Source organism: Periophthalmus magnuspinnatus, chromosome 21, assembly GCF_009829125.3.
Source record: "Periophthalmus magnuspinnatus isolate fPerMag1 chromosome 21, fPerMag1.2.pri, whole genome shotgun sequence".
In the NCBI taxonomy this organism is placed as follows: domain Eukaryota; kingdom Metazoa; phylum Chordata; class Actinopteri; order Gobiiformes; family Gobiidae; genus Periophthalmus; species Periophthalmus magnuspinnatus.
Window position 1 is genome coordinate 1,969,819 of NC_047146.1, and position 17,397 is coordinate 1,987,215.

Here is a 17,397-nt window from a genome sequence, read left to right on the forward strand (position 1 = left end):
CTTTCTACTGTCAAACTGCAGATGTAAATAAAGCCACATTTCCTTCTAGAAAGAGCCTGATGAAGGTGGTGTTTGTTGATAAGTTTATAAAGCCTGCCTCCTCACACCAAAGCACTGTGGCACTACACTGATCCTTTACACTTTGTTCCTCTTTGATTCTCTTTTGTATAGTTTGACTTGTGCCCAATGACCCTGTGTGTGTGACTGTAAACTGCTCACACAGTCTCTTTTGAACTCTGATAAAACATGTGTGTGTGCCTTTAAGAGGCGTGGCTTCCTGCTTCCTCCACACAGAGCTGTGGGTGCAGCTCTCACTCTTACGTTTCGTTTCTGTCGAAGTCAAACTGTTTCTGATCCAGGAGAGATGGCGCAGAAAGCACTCGACCAAGAAGCCTTTTCCTGCTCCGTGTGTTTGGATCTACTGAAGGATCCTGTGACTATTCCCTGTGGACACAGCTACTGCAGGAACTGTGTCCAACAGCACTGGGACCAAGAGGACGAGAAGCAGCTCTACAGCTGTCCTGAATGTCGCCTCAGCTTCAGCCCCAGGCCTGCCCTGGGTAAAAACATCATGTTAGCAGGTTTAGTAGAGCAGATGAAGAAGACAGCGCCCCCTGCTGCCCTCTGCTATGCCGGACCTGAGGATGTGTCCTGTGATGTGTGCACTGGGAGGAAGCTGAGAGCTGTCCAGTCCTGTCTGCAGTGTGTGGCCTCTTACTGTGAGCGCCAGCTACAGCCTCATTATGAAGCTGCAGCTTTAAAGAAACACCAGCTGGTGACGCCGTCTCACAGGCTCCAGGAAAACATCTGCTCTCAACACAACGAAGTGAAGAAGATGTTCTGCATCACAGATCAGAAGCTTCCCTGCTCCCTGTGTGTGGAACAACATAAGGGTCATGACATAGTGTCCTCTGCCTCAGAGAGGGCTCAGAGGCAGGCAGAGCTGCCGGCCAGGAGGGCCCTGCTGCTCCAGAGCCTCCAGCACAAAGAGACAGACCTGAAGAGGCTCCAACAGGAGGCCCAGGACATCAGGCGCTCTGCCCAGACAGCAGTGCAGCGCAGCAACGACAGCTTCAGAGACATGGCCCTTCTCCTGGAGAAAAGACGCTCTGAAGTGGAGCAGCAGATCCGCTCCCAGGAGGACACCCAACTGAGCCGAGTCCAAGAGCTCCAGGACCAACTGCAGCAGGACGTGAGGGGGCTGAAGAGGAGCCTCTCTGAGCTGGACACACTGGACCTCACCCAGGATCATAACCAGTTTATACAGCGCTACGCTTCACTGTCCCCACACACACAGAGCACAGAGCCAGCCACCATTCACACAGGGGACCGGGGATACTTTGAGGAAGTGACCAGAGCTGTGTCCAAGCTCAGGGACACACTCCAGCTCACTCTGAGTCCAGTCCAGGTTTTACTGGCACCAGCTGAACTCAGCTCCAGAGAGGACTTCTTGAATTATTCTACAGAAATCACTCTGGACACAAACACAGTTTACAAATATTTGTGTCTGTCTGATGGAAACAGAAGAGTAACATTTATGAATCAACGCCAGAGTTATCCAGATCATCCAGACAGATTTAGTGTCTGGTGTCAGGCCCTGAGCAGAGAGAGTCTGACGGGCCGCTGTTACTGGGAGGTGGAGTGGAGCGGGAGGTGGGTTTGTGTAGCAGTTTCATACAGAGAGATTCAGAGGAAAGGAAACTCTGATGAATGTGGATTTGGAAACAATGAAAAATCCTGGGCCTTACACTGTGACAAAACCCGTCCTTCATTTTTGTTTAACAAAGTCCAGTCCCAGGTCTCAGGTCTGGTCGGGTCCAGAATCGGGGTTTACCTGGACCACAGTGCAGGGGTTTTGGCGTTTTACAGCGTCTCTGAAAGTACCATGAGCCTCCTCCACAGAGTCCAGACCAGGTTCACTCGGCCTCTCTACACTGGGGTCTGGATTGGTTCTGGAGCCACTGCACATTTCCCTAAACTGAAATAGCAGCTTTGTTCTCCACAGTTTGGGATTAAATTTGTGTCTTTTATATTTCACTAATTTGAGAAAAACCTGGAAGATCGATACTTAAAAATAAATAAATGACAATTATTTTTGAGTTGAAATGTGAGTTATTTTGTCAAACTTTTCTAAACTTGATCAAATATGACATGGGGAGAGTTCAAATCATGACAAAATCCTGATCTAATAAAACAGGCCATTTTCCACAATATTGAGTTGATTAGTGTCATTCTAGTGTTTTTATCATGACATAACTGTACTGTTTGTGTAGTGTGTGTTTTTGTATGTCTCAGGGACTGCAGATGGAACACAGCATCTCTTCACTGTTTCCTTTGAATTCTGCAGACTAATAGTGTTCATACTGTTACTGCAAAACTAAACTCAGACTCTACATATTTGACATCTACATTTACATCTGTTTTGAACTTTGAACTTGATTTACACTTTCAATTCCAATGTTGTTCCTCATGTAATGTAAGTGTATGTAAGTCTCTGCTGTAAATGTCAAAGTCATTCTGTTATATCATGGGACTTTTCAATCACAAACACATTCACAAATCAATCTGTACAAGAAAATCAATAAAATCAATCAAATAAGAAAACCTTTGTTTGTCCTCAGTGGGGAAATTGCAGTGTTGTAACAGCAAAGGACAGACAAAAAGTCAAATCAAAACTTTAGTGTGTGTAAAGTTGTGCGTTGTAATGTCAGTGTGTGTGTGTTTGGTCTAAATGTTAAAGTGATTCTCTTCTATGATGTAAACTACAGCAGTGCTCGTGTTTTTCTCTGTGTTTCTGTTGTAGATGGACCTGTGTTTCGTGTTGAGTCACATTTGTAAAAGTTGCTCATTTATCACAGAATGAGTCACACTGGTTATATAAAGGTGAAGGCAAACAGGACCATCTTTACACTGGAGGACTGTTACTTCAATAAAAGTATTACTCAAGTAGAAGTAAAAGTATGTTGCTAGAAAAGTAGCGTTTCTTTAAAAAGTTTGTGGAGTAAATATAAGTGAGTACTAACACCTCTGTGTAATGGGTGCTATTGGACTTTCTCACATGTCGTAAAGTGCAGTTTTATTTGGAGCTGTGTGTGAGGTGTGTCGGCTCAAAGTCTGAACCTGCTCTCAGTGAGGCCGATAAGAACTGGGCCAGAACCAGGTCACATGAACAGGAAAAATCAGAATGAGTTAATCATTATGATATTTATGATAAGAGGTTGCCACAATTTATACATAAAGTAATTTAAAGTGCTTTACAGAATAAAAAAGATATCACAATACAACAAATCAAAACATTAATTATCACAAATATGCATCATAAAATGAATAAGAGAAGAGCGCAGAATAAAAACTTTTCAGTCGTATGCACAGCTAAACAGAAACATTTGGAGCCTGGATTTAAACATTGTCAAAGTAGAAGCCTGTCTCACATCTTCAGGAAGAAAGTTCCAAGTGTTAGCTGTAGAAAACTGAAACGCCGATTCCTCATGTTTAGTCCTGACTCTGGCACCAGCAGGAGGCCGGTCCCTGAAGTCCTCACAGTGTGAGATGGTTCATGTGGCTCATGTGGGAGATGTTCTTTGGACCTAGGCCATGGAGAGAATTGTTCACACAGAGCTGCTTTAAAGTCTATTCTTTGAGCTATAGGAGCCAGTGGAGAGACCTGAGCACAGGACTTATGTGCTCATACTTCCTGGTTCTAGTCCTGACCCGAGCAGCAGTGTTCTGGATGTTCTGGATGTTCTGGATGTTCTGTTCTGTGTTAAGGCTCGTTTGAAGAGGCCAGTGAGCAGGACGTTACAGTCGTCTAACCTACTGGACACAAATGCAGGATAAGTCTCTCTAAGTCTGGCTTTGACAGTTTACCTTTGACTTTTGACATGTTTTTTAGGTGGTAAAAAGCTGCAGATGTTATTGATTTGATGTGGCTGTTAAAGTTCAAGTCTGAGTCCATTATTACCTCTAGATCTCTCGCCTGATTTGAAGGTTTTAGAGAGAGACACTGGAGGTGATGTTGATACTTTCTCTATGTTTCTGTGGACAAAGATGATGACTTGAGTCTTGTCTAAGTTTATCTGGAGAAAGTTGTTTTCCCTCCACACACTGATCTGTTGATGTAGTGAGTGAATCCACTGGTCCATATTCACCTGCTGCAGTGAGACATAGATCTGAGTGTCATCTGCAGAGTTGTGGTATGTATGACCCAGTCCTCTAGTCTCTGTAAGAGGATCCCATGATCCACAGAGTCAAAAGCAGCACTCAGGTCTAACAGGATCAACACTGAGACTTTGCCTGCATCAGACTGATGACGATCTCGGGGACAGTTTTGTCAGTTACAGGTGCAAAGTGAGTCAGCTCTAAGTGTCTAGGTGGTGCTGGGTTGTTATTTGCGTCGTGGAGTTGATGTAATTTTTAATGCCCTGAACCTTGTCATTAAAGGTCTGTTGTTAATCTGTTTACTGCAAACAGGACACGAGAGTTGTTACTACAACTTCCATTAATGTCAGAAAAAATACCTTTGCCTTGTTCTGCATAAACTTGATACACTCATTCTTTATGTGGCCCCAAGCAAAAAAGTCTATGAGGACGACGCCCTGTCTCCAACACGAAGGCGGCCATTTTGAATCAAAATATGCAGATGTCCAAAATCTAGACCTCGTACTTTAACAAACTTGTCCTAGAATTTTTAACCGACATACAGAAAACCAAATGAGCAGGATACAAAAAGGGCAAAACTGCAAAAGCAAGACAGGCAGAAGTATTCACGTGAGACACGCGGACAATCTGGCACCAAATGTCTGGTCCTGGCTCCTCTTATCAGCACCACCACCTCCCCCAGAGAACAAGTCAGCAGCATCACCACTCTCCCAAGTGAAGGATTCATCTCCAGCTTCACTTCCCCCAGGGCCCTCGTCACAGGCCTTGAACCTGTCTGTGACAGCCCCAACAAAGGTTTCAACCCCAGCAGCACCTCCATCACCTCCCCTGCCCACAGACCAGCCCTCGATCCCCTTTGCTACATATACTCCCTCTAGGGACTCCTCACTGTCTTTTTCCTCCCCAACTTCACCTATGGCCCTTCCCAATCATCTAGAAAGTCTCATCAGATCAGCAATTAAGATGGCTCCCCTCACACCTAACAGTGCAATCAAGAGTTCTGGCATCAACTATACTACCCACCCTGTACCCACCTCCTTGGCCCTCACCTGGTCCCTCACCCAAACTCCCCCCTGCTCGCCCTTCCCTGCCGTCCCCCAGAGCTGTTATCAACAAGAGCTAGGACACATAGGGCCTCTGCTGTCTCATGACATACAGTCATGATAAAGATAATATCATGCTGAGGCCTGTGATGGAGCTGTATCTACAGTTACATCACGAAGACTGATTAACAGAAGGACAGTTAGACTGTCCAATCAGAGACATTTAGTTCACATTCCCTGTAAGACGATAACATCCAGTCCTACTGAAACTAATTTGAAACTTGCTGTGCTCAATGTCAGATCTTTATGTAACAAGTCCTTTTTAATTCATGATTTTATTTCTTCTTTTAGTCTTGACTTTATGTTTTTAACAGAAACATGGCTCAACAAAAACACAGGTAATGCAATTCTAGTCGAATCAACTCCACCCAACTTCAAATTTGAATCTGAAACACGAGTAAACAAAAAGGGTGGAGGTGTATGTGCATTTTTTAGAGATAATTTAATAGATTAGTTACTCACAGATTGTCATTTGGGGTGTTTTCATCTTTTGAGAATGTTTCATTTAAAATGGAGCTAAAACAATCCCCCTCCAGACTCTACTTAGTCATATACAAACCTCCCCAGCACTGTCTGAGTTTTATTGATGATTTTACTGAGATGCTTTCAGTTGTATGCACAGACTTTGATGGTTTAGTCGTTACAGGTGATTTTAATGTACATGTGGATAATGTGTTTGACAGAAACACTAAAGAGCTCAGTTCTGTCCTTGAAACCTGTGGACTCAGCATGTCAGTGAGAACACCCACAACAGAGGACACACTCTGGACCTGCTCATCACAAAAGGACTAAATATTTCAAATGTCAGTGTGGTGGATGTTGCTCTGATCATTGCTGTGTCTTCTTTGACCTGTCTGTTATTCCCAAACCAGCGGCTGGTCCTGCAGTTGTTCGAAGGAGACACATAAATGATAAAACAGGTGCACTGTTCATGGAAATGATACACTTTGAAAATGCCTCATGTTCTATTGTTGATGATTTGTTGAACTCTGTGACTTCGAGTGTTTTGAATGTTCTGGACACCATTGCCCTGATGAAGGTTAAAATGGTTAAAGATGAGCAGAAAGTGCCATGGAGGAATGATGACTCGGTCAGGGCACAGAAAAGGGAGGAGGGCGGAGCGGGAATGGAGCAAGTCAAAGCTCCAGATTCATTATGAAATTTACAGAGAAAAGATGCACATGTACAACCACAGTTTATGTAGAACAAGGCAAAGGTATTTTTCTGACATTATTGGAAGTTTTAGTAACAACTCTCGTATCCTGTTTGCAACGGTAAACAGATTAACAAACCCTCCAGCTCCACTGCCATTAGAACTAATTTCCTCATCTAAGTGCAATGAGTTTGCAGTTTTCTTTAATGACAAGGTTCAGGGCATTAAAAATGACATCAATTCCACAATGCAAATAACAACCCAGCACCACCTAGACACTTAGAGCTGACTCAGTCTGCACCTGTAACTGACAAAACTGTCCCAGAGATCGTCACCAGTCTGAGTTCATCTACATGCTGCCTCCATGTTTTACCCACTAAATTTCTAAAGTCTGTGCTCCACAGTTTGCTGTCACCACTCACTCACATAGTTAACATGTCACTTCAATCTGGAACATTCCCAAGAGCTTTGAAAACTGTGGTTATCAAGCCTGTCCTAAAGAAGAGCAGTCTTGATGCCACAATGTTGAACAATTACCGACCAATCTCAAATCTGCCGTTTCTAGGCAAAGTCCTTGAAAAAGTTGTTTACCAACAGCTTTTTAATTTTCTCCAAATGAACAACTCCTTTGATGTCTTCCAATCAGGTTTTAGACCCACCACAGCACTGAGATGCTCTTATCAAGGTGACAAATGACATCCGCCTGAACACTGATGCAGGCAAAGTCTCAGTGTTGATCCTGTTAGATCTGAGTGTTTCCTTTGACTCTGTGGATCATGGGATCCTCTTACAGAGACTAGAGGACTGGGTGGGCATCTGTGGTACTGCACTAAAGTGGTTGAAGTCCTATCTAGAAAACAGGGGGTACTTTGTTGAAATTGGAAAGTGTGTCTCGGATAAGGTGTCCCTGACATGTGGGGTGCCCCAGGGGTCAATCTTGGGACCCCTGTTGTTCAGTCTCTACATGCTGCTGTTAGGACAGTTAATACACAGCAATAATGTGTCACACATAACTCTGCAGATGACACTCAGATCTATGTCTCACTGCAGCAGGTGAATATGTACCTTTGGATTCACTCACTGCATCAACAGATCAGTGTGTGGAGGAAAAACAACTTTCTCCAGATAAACGCAGACAAGACTCAAGTCATCATCTTTGGCCCACAGAAACATAGAGAAAGTGTTAGCAGTCACCTCCAGTGCCTCTCCAAACGTGCGTTAAGACAACTGCAGTACATCCAGAATGCTGCTGCTCGGGTCCTGACTAGAACCAGGAAGTACGAGCACATCACTCCTGTACTCATGTCTCTGCACTGGGTTCCTGTAGCTCAAAGAATAGACTTTAAAGCAGCTCTACTTGTGTATAAGTCTCTCCATGGCCTAGGTCCAAAGTTCATCTCTGACATGTTAGTGCCACATGAACCATCTCACACACTGAGGACTTCAGGGACCGGCCTCCTGCTGGTGCCCAGAGTCAGGACTAAACATGGGGAATGGGCGTTTCAGTTTTATGCAGCTAAAACTTGAAACAGTCTTCCTGAAGATGTGAGACAGGCCTCTACTTTGACAATGTTTAAATCCAGGCTCAAAACAGTTCTGTTTAGCGGTGCATATGACTGAAAGGTTTTCATTCTGCATTTTTCTGTTTTAATGTTCATTTTATGATGATTATTTTGGATTATTTATGTTTATAGTTGTGTGATTTTAATGTCCTTATTCTGTAAAGCACTTTGAATTACTTTGTGTACGAATTGTGCTATACAAATAAACTTGCCTTGCCTTGCCTTATCCACAGCAGCAGGTGGTGATTGCGCTGATGGGCTGCAGGTGTGTGCGGGAGGAGCCAGGGGCTCGGCCCAGCTCCAGCTCGGGCAGGTGGGGGAGGAAGAGAACAGGGTAGGAGGCAAAACAAGGACCAGGAAAGTGCGGATCGTGACAGGACCAGCTCTATACTGTCTAATGGGTCCTTGAGGGTTCATAGGAGTTTGCCCACCCAGTCCACATGTGTTTTGTGGCTCTGGAGAAGGCATTCGACCGTGTCCCTCGTGGTGCCCTTTGGGGGGTGCTCTGGGAGTATGGGGTCCGGGGTCCTTTGCTAAGGGCTGTCCGGTCCCTGTATGACCGGAGCATGAGCTGTGTTCACATTGCCGGCAGTAAGTCAGACCTGTTCCCGGTGCATGTTGGACTCCGTCAGGGCTGCCCTTTGTCACCGGTTCTGTTCATTATATTTATGAACAGAATTTCTAGGCGCAGCCAGGGGCCGGAGGGGGTCTGGTTCAGGAACCACAGGATTTCATCTCTGCTGTTTGCAGATGATGTTGTCCTGATGGCTTCATCGAGCCAGGACCTGCAGCACTGGGGCGGTTTGCAGCCGAGTGTGAAGTGTCTGGGATGAGAATCAGCTCCTCCAAATCTGAGGCCATGGTTCTTGACTGAAAAAAAGGTGGTTTGCTCTCTCCGGGTGGAGAGTCTCTGCCCCAAGTGGAGGAGTTCAAGTATCTCGGGGTCTTGAGTGAGGTAAGGATGGAGTGGGAGATTGACAGGCAGATCGGTGCAGCGTCTGCAGTGATGCGGTCGCTGTATCGGTCCGTTGTGGTAAAGAAGGAGCTGAGTCGCAAGACAAAGCACTCAATTTACTGGTCAATCTGTGGGGATATGGCCTATGTTTTATGTTTGGTATTTGTTTTGTGTGATTTGCATGTTTTCTCCTGATTGTCTGCTCTTGTTGCATGTTGTGATTTTGCACTGTTTTGATTGGATTTATCGCCATCCAACGTGGGTTCGCACAGCGGTGTAGCCTGGAGGAGCCGGGAGGAAGAAGGGAATCCCACCGCCATCGTGAATGCCTGTGTTACAGATATTTGACTTTTCCTCCATGGACATTGTTGTAGAAAGCGTTTTATTGTCTTTTAACTCTTGTTGTAATAAATCTTTAATAATTGTACTTGTGGCTTTTAATTCACTGCTCACGCCTGTGACCTACCTGCAATTTAGAATGGAGCCCTGGACTCCTTAACTCTAGGTGACGTTGCGATTTAAATTGAAAATAGCGCAATTGAGGTTTCAATCTTCACCCTCTCGGGCCACAAATCTACGTTCCTACCCTCACCTATGGTCATGAGCTCCAGGTAATGACCAAAAGGACAAGATCGCAGATACAAGCGGCCGAAATGGGTTTCCTCCGCAGAGTGGCCGGGCGCACCCTTAGGGATAGGGTGAGGAGCTCAGTCACACGGGAGGAGCTCGGAGTAGAGCTGCTGCTCCTACACGTCGAGAGGAACCAGTTGAGGTGGCTCGGGCATCTGCTCAGGATGCCTCCTGGACGCCTCCCTAGGGAGGTGTTCTGGGCATGTCCTACCGGGAGGAGGCCCCGGGGAAGACCCAGGACACGCTGGAGGGACTATGTGTCTCTCTGCCCTGGGAACGCCTTGGGATCCCACTGGAGGGGCTGGAAGACGTGTCTGGGGTGAGGGAAGTCTGGGAGTCCCTGGTGAGACTGCTGCCCCTGCGACCCGGCCCCGGATAATAATTACAATGTTCTTATTTTTGTAAAATTCAACTTTTGTGAAAAACTTTGACTTTTGAACCAGTTTGATGTCCTGCAGCTTTTCCTGAGAAAAATCCCATTCAAACTGTTAAAATGTGAGTCTTTATGATGGGACAGTTACATCATTGTTAAATGAGCACAAGAGACAATTGTTTAACATGGTAAATGTGTAGAGTGTCCAGCAGGGGGCAGAAGAGGACACACACACAGGAGTACTGTCCTCACCTGTCCTCACCTGTCACCTGTCCTCACCTGTCCTCACCTGTCCTCACCTGTCCTCATCTGTCCTCACCTGTTCTCACCTGTCCTCACCTGTCACCTGTCCTCACCTGTCCTCACCTGTCCTCATCTGTCCTCACCTGTTCTCACCTGTCCTCACTTGTCACCTGTCCTCATCTATCCTCACCTGTCCTCACCTGTTCTCACCTGTTCTCACCTGTCCTCTCCTGTCACCTGTCCTCACCTGTCCTCACCTGTCACCTGTCCTCATCTGTCCTCACCTGTCCTCACCTGTCCTCACCTGACAGAAGGTGCAGTATTTCCTGGTTGTTGTTTCCTTAAAGGGCTGAACTATATATAGACATGTCATTGAGTTTCCAGACTAATGGTCTAATTGTGATTAGATTTGAAATATATGATCTTGGTTCAGGCGACATCACAACATTATAAGAGCCCATAGGTTAAAACTGGTGAAGGACACACAAGAATTCTATGGTGTAAATTCTCTTTCTACTGTCAAACTGCAGATGTAAATAAAGCCACATTTCCTTCTAGAAAGAGCCTGATGAAGGTGGTGTTTGTTGATAAGTTTATAAAGCCTGCCTCCTCACACCAAAGCACTGTGGCACTACACTGATCCTTTACACTTTGTTCCTCTTTGATTCTCTTTTGTATAGTTTGACTTGTGCCCAATGACCCTGTGTGTGTGACTGTAAACTGCTCACACAGTCTCTTTTGAACTCTGATAAAACATGTGTGTGTGCCTTTAAGAGGCGTGGCTTCCTGCTTCCTCCACACAGAGCTGTGGGTGCAGCTCTCACTCTTAAGTTTAACTTCTGTCCAAGTCAAACTGTTTCTGATCCAGGAGAGATGGCGCAGAAAGCACTCGACCAAGAAGCCTTTTCCTGCTCCGTGTGTTTGGATCTACTGAAGGATCCTGTGACTATTCCCTGTGGACACAGCTACTGCAGGAACTGTGTCCAACAGCACTGGGACCAAGAGGACGAGAAGCAGCTCTACAGCTGTCCTGAATGTCGCCTCAGCTTCAGCCCCAGGCCTGCCCTGGTGAAAAACATCATGTTAGCAGGTTTAGTAGAGCAGATGAAGAAGACAGCGCCCCCTGCTGCCCTCTGCTATGCCGGACCTGAGGATGTGTCCTGTGATGTGTGCACTGGGAGGAAGCTGAGAGCTGTCCAGTCCTGTCTGCAGTGTGTGGCCTCTTATTGTGAGCGCCACCTACAGCCTCATTATGAAGCTGCAGCGTTAAAGAAACACCAGCTGGTGGCGCCGTCTCACAGGCTCCAGGAAAACATCTGTGAACAACATGACAGAGCGATGGAGATGTTCTGCCGCAGTGACCAGCAGCTGCTCTGCTCCCTGTGTGTGGACCAACATAAGGGTCATGACATAGTGTCCTCTGCCTCAGAGAGGGCTCAGAGGCAGGCAGAGCTGCCGGCCAGGAGGGCCCTGCTGCTCCAGAGCCTCCAGCACAAAGAGACAGACCTGAAGAGGCTCCAACAGGAGGCCCAGGACATCAGGCGCTCTGCCCAGACAGCAGTGCAGCGCAGCAACGACAGCTTCAGAGACATGGCCCTTCTCCTGGAGAAAAGACGCTCTGAAGTGGAGCAGCAGATCTGCTCCCAGGAGGACACCCAACTGAGCCCAGTCCAAGAGCTCCAGGACCAACTGCAGCAGGATGTGAGGGGGCTGAAGAGGAGCCTCTCTGAGCTGGACACACTGGACCTCACCCAGGATCATAACCAGTTTATACAGCGCTACGCTTCACTGTCCCCACACACACAGAGCACAGAGCCAGCCACCATTCACACAGGGGACCGGGGATACTTTGAGGAAGTGACCAGAGCTGTGTCCAAGCTCAGGGACACACTCCAGCTCACTCTGAGTCCAGTCCAGGTTTCTCTGGCACCAGATGAACTCAGCTCCAGAGAGTACTTCTTATATTATTCTACAGAAATCACTCTGGACCCAAACACAGTTTACAAATATCTGTCTCTGTCTGATGGAAACAGAAGAGTAAAATTTATGAGTAAAGACCAGAGTTATCCAGATCATCCAGACAGATTCAGTGTTAGGCAGGTCCTGAGCAGAGAGAGTCTGACGGGCCGCTGTTACTGGGAGGTGGAGTGGAGCGGGGTGTGGGGTGTTTATATAGCAGTTTCATACAGAGAGATTCAGAGGAAAGGAAAGTCTGATGAATGTAGATTTGGACTCAATGATAAATCCTGGGCCTTAGACTGTTACAAAACCAGTTGTTCATTTTGGTTTAACAAAGTCCAGTCCCAGGTCTCAGGTCTGGTCGGGTCCAGAATCGGGGTTTACCTGGACCACAGTGCAGGGGTTTTGGCGTTTTACAGCGTCTCTGAAAGTACCATGAGCCTCCTCCACAGAGTCCAGACCAGGTTCACTCGGCCTCTCTACACTGGGGTCTGGATTGGTTCTGGAGCCACTGCACATTTCCCTAAACTGAAATAGCAGCTTTGTTCTCCACAGTTTGGGATTAAATTTGTGTCTTTTATATTTCACTAATTTGAGAAAAACCTGGAAGATCGATACTTAAAAATAAATAAATGACAATTATTTTTGAGTTGAAATGTGAGTTATTTTGTCAAACTTTTCTAAACTTGATCAAATATGACATGGGGAGAGTTCAAATCATGACAAAATCCTGATCTAATAAAACAGGCCATTTTCCACAATATTGAGTTGATTAGTGTCATTCTAGTGTTTTTATCATGACATAACTGTACTGTTTGTGTAGTGTGTGTTTTTGTATGTCTCAGGGACTGCAGATGGAACACAGCATCTCTTCACTGTTTCCTTTGAATTCTGCAGACTAATAGTGTTCATACTGTTACTGCAAAACTAAACTCAGACTCTACATATTTGACATCTACATTTACATCTGTTTTGAACTTTGAACTTGATTTACACTTTCAATTCCAATGTTGTTCCTCATGTAATGTAAGTGTATGTAAGTCTCTGCTGTAAATGTCAAAGTCATTCTGTTATATCATGGGACTTTTCAATCACAAACACATTCACAAATCAATCTGTACAAGAAAATCAATAAAATCAATCAAATAAGAAAACCTTTGTTTGTCCTCAGTGGGGAAATTGCAGTGTTGTAACAGCAAAGGACAGACAAAAAGTCCAAACTGTTCCAGATAAATAAGGATTTAAATAGGCCAGTTAGATACACAAGTGGAACTAAAATACATGTGAAAAATATCACAATATACTTTGAACATCATAAATACTTGTACAGTAAACTCCATTATGTACAATAAGTATCTATGGGCAGCAGAGGTGGGTAGTACTCAGTTACATTTACTCAAGTACATTTACTGGACTCACTTTGGAATAAAACTGGACTTTTCTGACACTTTTAAGGCCCCGTACTTTTACTTCTACTTGAGTAATATATAGTACAGAGTACAAGGACTAAACCAGGACTAAACCAGGACTAAACCAGGACTAAACCAGGACTGAACCAGGACTAAACCAGGACTGAACCAGGACTAAACCAGGACTAAACAAGGACTAAACCAGGACTAAACCAGGACTAAACCAGGACTAAACCATGACTAAACCAGGACTAAACCAGGACTGAACCAGGACTAAACTAGGACTAAACCAGGACTAAACTAGGACTAAACCAGGACTAAACCAGGACTGAACAAGGACTAAACCAGGACTAAACCAGGACTAAACTAGGACTAAACCAGGACTAAACCAGGACTGATCCAGGACTGAACCAGGACTAAACCAGGACTAAACCAGGACTGAACCAGGACTAAACCAGGACTAAACCAGGACTAAACTAGGACTAAACCAGGACTAAACTAGGACTAAACCAGGACTGAACCAGGACTGAACCAGGACTAAACCAGGACTAAACCAGCACTAAACCAGGACTAAACCAGGACTGAACCAGGACTAAACCAGGACTAAACCAGGACTGAAGCAGGACTAAACCAGGACTGAACAAGGACTAAACCAGGACTGAACAAGGACTAAACCAGGACTAAACCAGGACTAAACTAGGACTAAACCAGGACTAAACTAGGACTAAACAAGGACTAAACCAGGACTAAACCAGGACTAAACTAGGACTAAACCAGGACTAAACCAGGACTAAACCAGCACTAAACCAGGACTAAACCAGGACTAAACCAGGACTGAACCAGGACTAAACCAGGACTAAACCAGGACTAAACCAGGACTGAACCAGGACTGAACCAGGACTGAACCAGGACTAAACCAGGACTAAACCAGGACCAAACCAGGACTAAACCAGGACCAAACCAGGACTAAACTAGGACTAAACCAGGACTAAACTAGGACTAAACCAGGACTGAACCAGGACTGAACCAGGACTAAACCAGGACTAAACCAGCACTAAACCAGGACTAAACCAGGACTGAACCAGGACTAAACCAGGACTAAACCAGGACTGAAGCAGGACTAAACCAGGACTGAACAAGGACTAAACCAGGACTGAACAAGGACTAAACCAGGACTAAACCAGGACTAAACTAGGACTAAACCAGGACTAAACCAGGACTGAACAAGGACTAAACCAGGACTAAACCAGGACTACACTAGGACTAAACCAGGACTAAACCAGGACTGAACCAGGACTGAACCAGGACTGAACCAGGACTAAACCAGGACTAAACCAGGACTGAACCAGGACTAAACCAGGACCAAACCAGGACTAAACCAGGACTGAACCAGGACTGAACCAGGACTAAACCAGGACTAAACCAAGACTAAACCAGGACCAAACCAGGACTAAACCAGGACTAAACCAGGACCAAACCAGGACTAAACCAGGACTAAACCAGGACTAAACCAGGACCAAACCTGGCTTAAACCATTTGGATGATCCAGAGGAGTCATCGGAGAAAGTCATGTGGTCAGATGAGACCAAAATAGAACTTTTTGGTCTTAATTCCACTCACCGTGTTTGGAGGAAGAAGAATGATGAGTATCATCCAAAGAACACCATCCCTACTGTGAAGCATGGGGGTGGAAACATCATGCTTTGGGGGTGTTTTTCTGCACATGGGACAGGACGACTGCTCTGTATAAGGAGAGGATGACCGGGGCCATGTATTGTGAGATTTTGGAGAACAACCTCCTTCCCTCTGAGCATTGAAGATGGGTCCATTGTCCAACATGACAGTGACCCGAAGCACAGCCAGGATAACCAAGGAGTGGCTCCGTAAGACGCACATCAAAGTTCTGGAGTGGCCTCGCCAGTCTCCAGACCTAAACCCAATAGAACATTTTTGGAGGTAGCTCAAACTCCGTGTTTCTCAGCGACAGCCCAGAAACCTGACTGATCTAGAGAAGATCTGTGTGGAGGAGTGGGCCAAAATCCCTCCTGCAGTGTGTGCAAACCTGGAGAAAAACTACAGGAAATGTTTGACCTCTGTGCAAACAAAGGCCACTGTACCAAATATTAACATTGATTTTCTCAGGTGTTCAAATACTTATTTGCAGCAGTAACATACAAATAAATTATTTTAAAAAATCCTACAATGTGACTTCCAGATTTTTTTTTTTAGATTATGTCTCTCACAGTGGACTTGCACCTAAGATGAACATTTCAGACCCTCCATGATTTATAAGGAGAACACCAGAGCATTTCAGATGAGCCTGAGTGTTGCTCTTGGTCAACAATCTCACCAGGACTGACAGAACAGAAGATACTCATCGATTCGGAAACTAGTATCAAAACTGGACTCATTTGAACAAGAATCAAAACTGAAAAAATATAAAAACTGAAAAAAAAATCACCTTTACAAAAAGTATTAGAATGATTTTGGTGTATATCAAAAATACTACTACTACTACTACTACTACTACTACTACTAAAGTGACGTGAGCCTCTGTTTTATCTTTGAACTTCATTTCTACTTTGAATTGTGTTGTTGTTCCTCATGTAATGTAATGGGGGATGTGTGTGTGTGTGTGTGTGTGTAAAGTTATGCGTTGTAATGTCAGTGTGTGTGTGTTTGGTCTAAATGTTAAAGTGATTCTCTTCTATGATGTAAACTACAGCAGTGCTCGTGCTCAGTGGGAAATTGCAGTGTTGAAACAGCAAAGTACAAGGAGAGGAATAAGAATGACGAGTGTTAAAAGAGCTCATTTAAACAGGTATTGTCCTTTGTCTGATGTATTTATAACTGATTATGTTACAATTTACACATTTAAATCACAATATTAATTTAAAACGACTTCATAAAAGAGACAAATCCGCTGACTTCCTCATTAGAAAACGGCGGTGTCCAATTGGAGGTGACGTCGCCGTAAACGTCATCACAACAAAACGCCGCATTTTCAACTTCAACTTCACTTTATTTGTGTCCCCCATGGGGCAATTAGTTTTACAGCAGAGAGAATACAAAAAAGACAAACACATATAAAAACATTGAAAGGACACAAAAAAAAAAAACAGTACATATTTGTCCATCCTGTCGGCGCCCCCTATGGACAGATGCACGTCACACTAGAGCAGCACATTTTCAGGAGTCTGTGATCGAGATGATTGAGACCGTAATGTTATAAGAAAGGGACTTGTTTAACAGCACAAATCAGCTCACCTGTTGTCGTTCCAAATAAATTAAATTTTTTCTGATAAAAAAAAAAAGTCTGACAAACCCTCAGACAGAGCATGCCTACAGTTAGCGTCACACCTCCAGGAAACATTGACAACATCAGCTGCAAAGTCTCAGTATTATCTTTCTTTTTCTTGATTAAAAGTCCTCAAAGTAGCATTTAAAACTTTAAATCAGAAACAGAGAGAATCAGGACCAAACGTTTCCTCAAAATGTTTCGTTTTGGGGGAAACTGACAGATATTTGTCTGGAGGATTCTGCTTCCAGATCAGGAGCAGGAAATGTGACTTGAACATGATCTGAGAGCCCAGTGGAGCAAACTCAGGGCTCTGCTGCCCCCTAGTGCTGAAGAGGGACCATTACATCCAGCATGTCTATTTCTATGAGGTGTTTTTATGGAAGTTTGCATGTTCTCCCTGTGTCTGCTGCTTTTTCCATCTAAAACACGCACGAGTGAAAGGCTTAACCCAAACTTTTAAAACAGCTACAACTTTATTTGTACTTTTTGGAGTAGTTTTAAGACTCAATACTCTTACTTCTACTCGAGTATTAAATTGCACAGTGTCACAG

The 17,397-nt window shown here is 44.7% G+C and overlaps 2 protein-coding genes across 2 annotated transcripts; both read left to right on the forward strand.

Moving 5' to 3' along the window:
• Nucleotides 1-327: 327 nt before the first annotated feature.
• On the forward strand, nucleotides 328-2,587 carry LOC117389871 (E3 ubiquitin/ISG15 ligase TRIM25-like). Its single transcript, XM_033987600.2, has one exon. The coding sequence runs from the start codon at nucleotides 365-367 to the stop codon at nucleotides 1,985-1,987; it is 1,623 nt and encodes a 540-aa protein (XP_033843491.1). The 5' UTR covers nucleotides 328-364; the 3' UTR covers nucleotides 1,988-2,587.
• An 8,432-nt stretch (nucleotides 2,588-11,019) lies between these two features.
• On the forward strand, nucleotides 11,020-13,410 carry LOC117389870 (E3 ubiquitin/ISG15 ligase TRIM25-like). Its single transcript, XM_033987599.2, has one exon. The coding sequence runs from the start codon at nucleotides 11,051-11,053 to the stop codon at nucleotides 12,671-12,673; it is 1,623 nt and encodes a 540-aa protein (XP_033843490.2). The 5' UTR covers nucleotides 11,020-11,050; the 3' UTR covers nucleotides 12,674-13,410.
• The last annotated feature ends 3,987 nt before the right edge of the window (nucleotides 13,411-17,397 follow it).